This window comes from Atta cephalotes, assembly GCF_000143395.1.
Source record: "Atta cephalotes unplaced genomic scaffold scaffold00031, whole genome shotgun sequence".
Taxonomy (NCBI): domain Eukaryota; kingdom Metazoa; phylum Arthropoda; class Insecta; order Hymenoptera; family Formicidae; genus Atta; species Atta cephalotes.
Genome location: NW_012130095.1, coordinates 1,897,054 through 1,899,634, shown reverse-complemented (window position 1 = coordinate 1,899,634; position 2,581 = coordinate 1,897,054). Strand labels below are relative to the sequence as shown.

At 29.5% G+C, this 2,581-nt stretch overlaps 1 protein-coding gene across 1 annotated transcript; it reads right to left on the bottom strand.

Moving 5' to 3' along the window:
- Positions 1-1,555: 1,555 nt before the first annotated feature.
- LOC105620973 lies at positions 1,556-2,032 on the bottom strand. The gene has a single exon (XM_012202447.1). It carries the CDS (start codon positions 2,030-2,032, stop codon positions 1,739-1,741), a length of 294 nt encoding a protein of 97 aa, XP_012057837.1. The 3' UTR covers positions 1,556-1,738.
- Between the last annotated feature and the right edge of the window lie 549 nt (positions 2,033-2,581).

The window sequence follows — 2,581 nt, the reverse complement described above, 5'->3', positions numbered from 1 at the left end:
GTGTATGTGTGTATATATTTCTTCTAAGTTTTCTGTGACATAAGATATAAAGACACGTGAATCAATGAGATAATTTGGAATGTCTTTGTCAAAAAACATTGCATTAGAAAGTTATTTCATCGTGATATTTTTGAACGTGTGAAAGATACTCAAATTTACAATACACCTATATTGATAAGAAACATAACATATAACAGCATTGATATAAATATTTTGGGTGGAGTTTAAGTATTATAGAAAAAAATAACAATTGAAATGCAAGATAATGTACTAATGATAAGTGCGATTCACACATAGTATTATTTCACATAGTATCATTGGATCTTGAATTTTTCTTCGTGCTTACTAAAATTTAAAATTTGCATACTTCAAAATATTTTTTAAATCATTAGATTAATAATTACAATACTTAATATTATTTAAGAAAATATGTCTTATATGACTTTTTATATGCTTTGGTTACTCAGAAAGGTAGAAATGCATTTGTAATTCTTCTCATCGAGTTCATGCATTTCGTATACACTGAAAAAAAGACTAATAATTCGAAATTCTTAATGAAGAAAATAATTTAATCACTGAAATGAATCGAAAATTGCCGAAAACTCATTTACATAGTTCTCAGATTTGTATCTTAACATAATAAAACTGTTCTTAAGTTATTTAACATTAATGTACAAATGTCATTTGTGATTTTTATATTCCAAAATGTATGTAATGTTGATACATGAAAATATTTGTTTTTATTAAAACGCCCTACTTACTCGTGAAAGAAATTCATTATTATTATATGATGGTATTATAGATTTCTAGAAAAATATATGATCTGAGTACAATGTATTTGCGAGAAATTAGTTTAGAAATTTGAGAAAAAGAAATGAAATAAGAAACATTAACTACAGTAACTATTTTTTATTAAGCTTTTGTAACCGGTAGCATAAGATGAAAGTGTATTATTGTTATATAATGATTTGTCTGATAAATCTATCTCATTTACGTATGCACAGCTGTATATATAAAAGAAAGTGAAAGTTCCACAAAAAGTATGAATCGAGACCTTCCGTTCTCAATATAGATATGTATTATAATAATGAGACAATAAAATTAGCAGAGCAGAAAACGGAAAACATCTCATAACCTTATGTTTTGATTATGTTGAAATTTTCGATTTAGCTGTGTCATGTAATAAACCACAGAACAGAAAAGTCACGTTCAGTAACATGATAAATAGAAGTGAAAGTATGCTTCTTCGATGAGTAGTTCTGCAACTTTCTCTATGATATATCGCTAGCAGCATACATAATTCAGACTAAGAGATCCTTGAGAATACATGATTAATTTCACGATCTGCAAACTGCGCATTTTGAGGAAACTATCTACTTATTTCAATGTTAAGTAATCTATGAAGCTATCGAAAAACCAACGAAATTATGAAAGACAAGTACAAAATATTTTGTTATAAAGTACACTGTGATATTTTTTACACGTGCAATGTCGATAATAATCTATTTGTAAATGAATACATAAACGTAATCTCAGGCAGAAAATGATACATAAATATTTTTCATACAATGTATTTACGAAAAGTGAAAACTTTCTACAAGACTTAAAATTTTTGTAATACAAAAGCAAGATACAAGAGAATCACTTATTTACAAATACTTTTCTACAAAGGCACTTAAAATATGATTATTTTTGACATGACGATGACGATAATGACAATTATGCGAGAGGGAAGAATTTAATGTCGACCTATTTGATCGATTTGGGTCTGAAGATTGTTCACCACTTCGGGTGGCACATGATCGCCCAAGATCTCGAAAAGATTGATCCTCTGATCCCCGGGGATTGATTCGTAAGCGGCCAATTCAATACCCTCTTGAACCTTTTGTATAGTCGCATCCTTCGGGATAAGATAAGTATTCTGAGCTTGCCGGATCGCCTCATTGCTGAAGATTTGCCCATCTTTCTGTGGATACGCGGCAATCATGGTCACCAAAAGCAATGTGGTCAGGACTATAGTGTGAAATTTCATCTGGAGACAAATTAGGGACAAGATTATTGAAATCACGCGCGCGCGATTCGAGAATATAAAATTCAAAGGTTTCGAAAATATATGTAGGTGTGCTCACAAAAGATGAAGACTCCAAATAAAATATATATACAGGATGATCCGAAATTCATGAATTTGAAATACGGGACATGATATGCTAAAAGAAACAACTTTTTCCTTTTGCAAAATTGTGTATAATAAGTAGTTTTTTCAGGAGAGCAGGTTCAAGTTATACCGAGAAAATGCAAAAATTATTTATTGAATTTTACTACAGGAAAAAGTTGTTCGTTTTAGCACAGAAAACAATTTTTTCCTTTGGCAAAATTGCGTCCGATAAGTAGTTTTTGCAGGAGAGCAGGTTGAAGTTAACAAATAAGCGCAAAAATTATTTATCGGACACAATTTTGCCAGGAAAAAGTTGTTTATTTTAGCATAAAGTATCATGTCCTGTACTCCGAATTCGTGAATTTCGAATCACTCAAATATTATATACATATATATATATATATATATATATATATATATATATAT

Coding starts and splice junctions, on each gene's coding strand:
- LOC105620973 (XM_012202447.1), bottom strand. CDS start 2,032: ATGAAATTTCACACTATAGTCCTGACCACATTGCTTTTGGTGACCATG.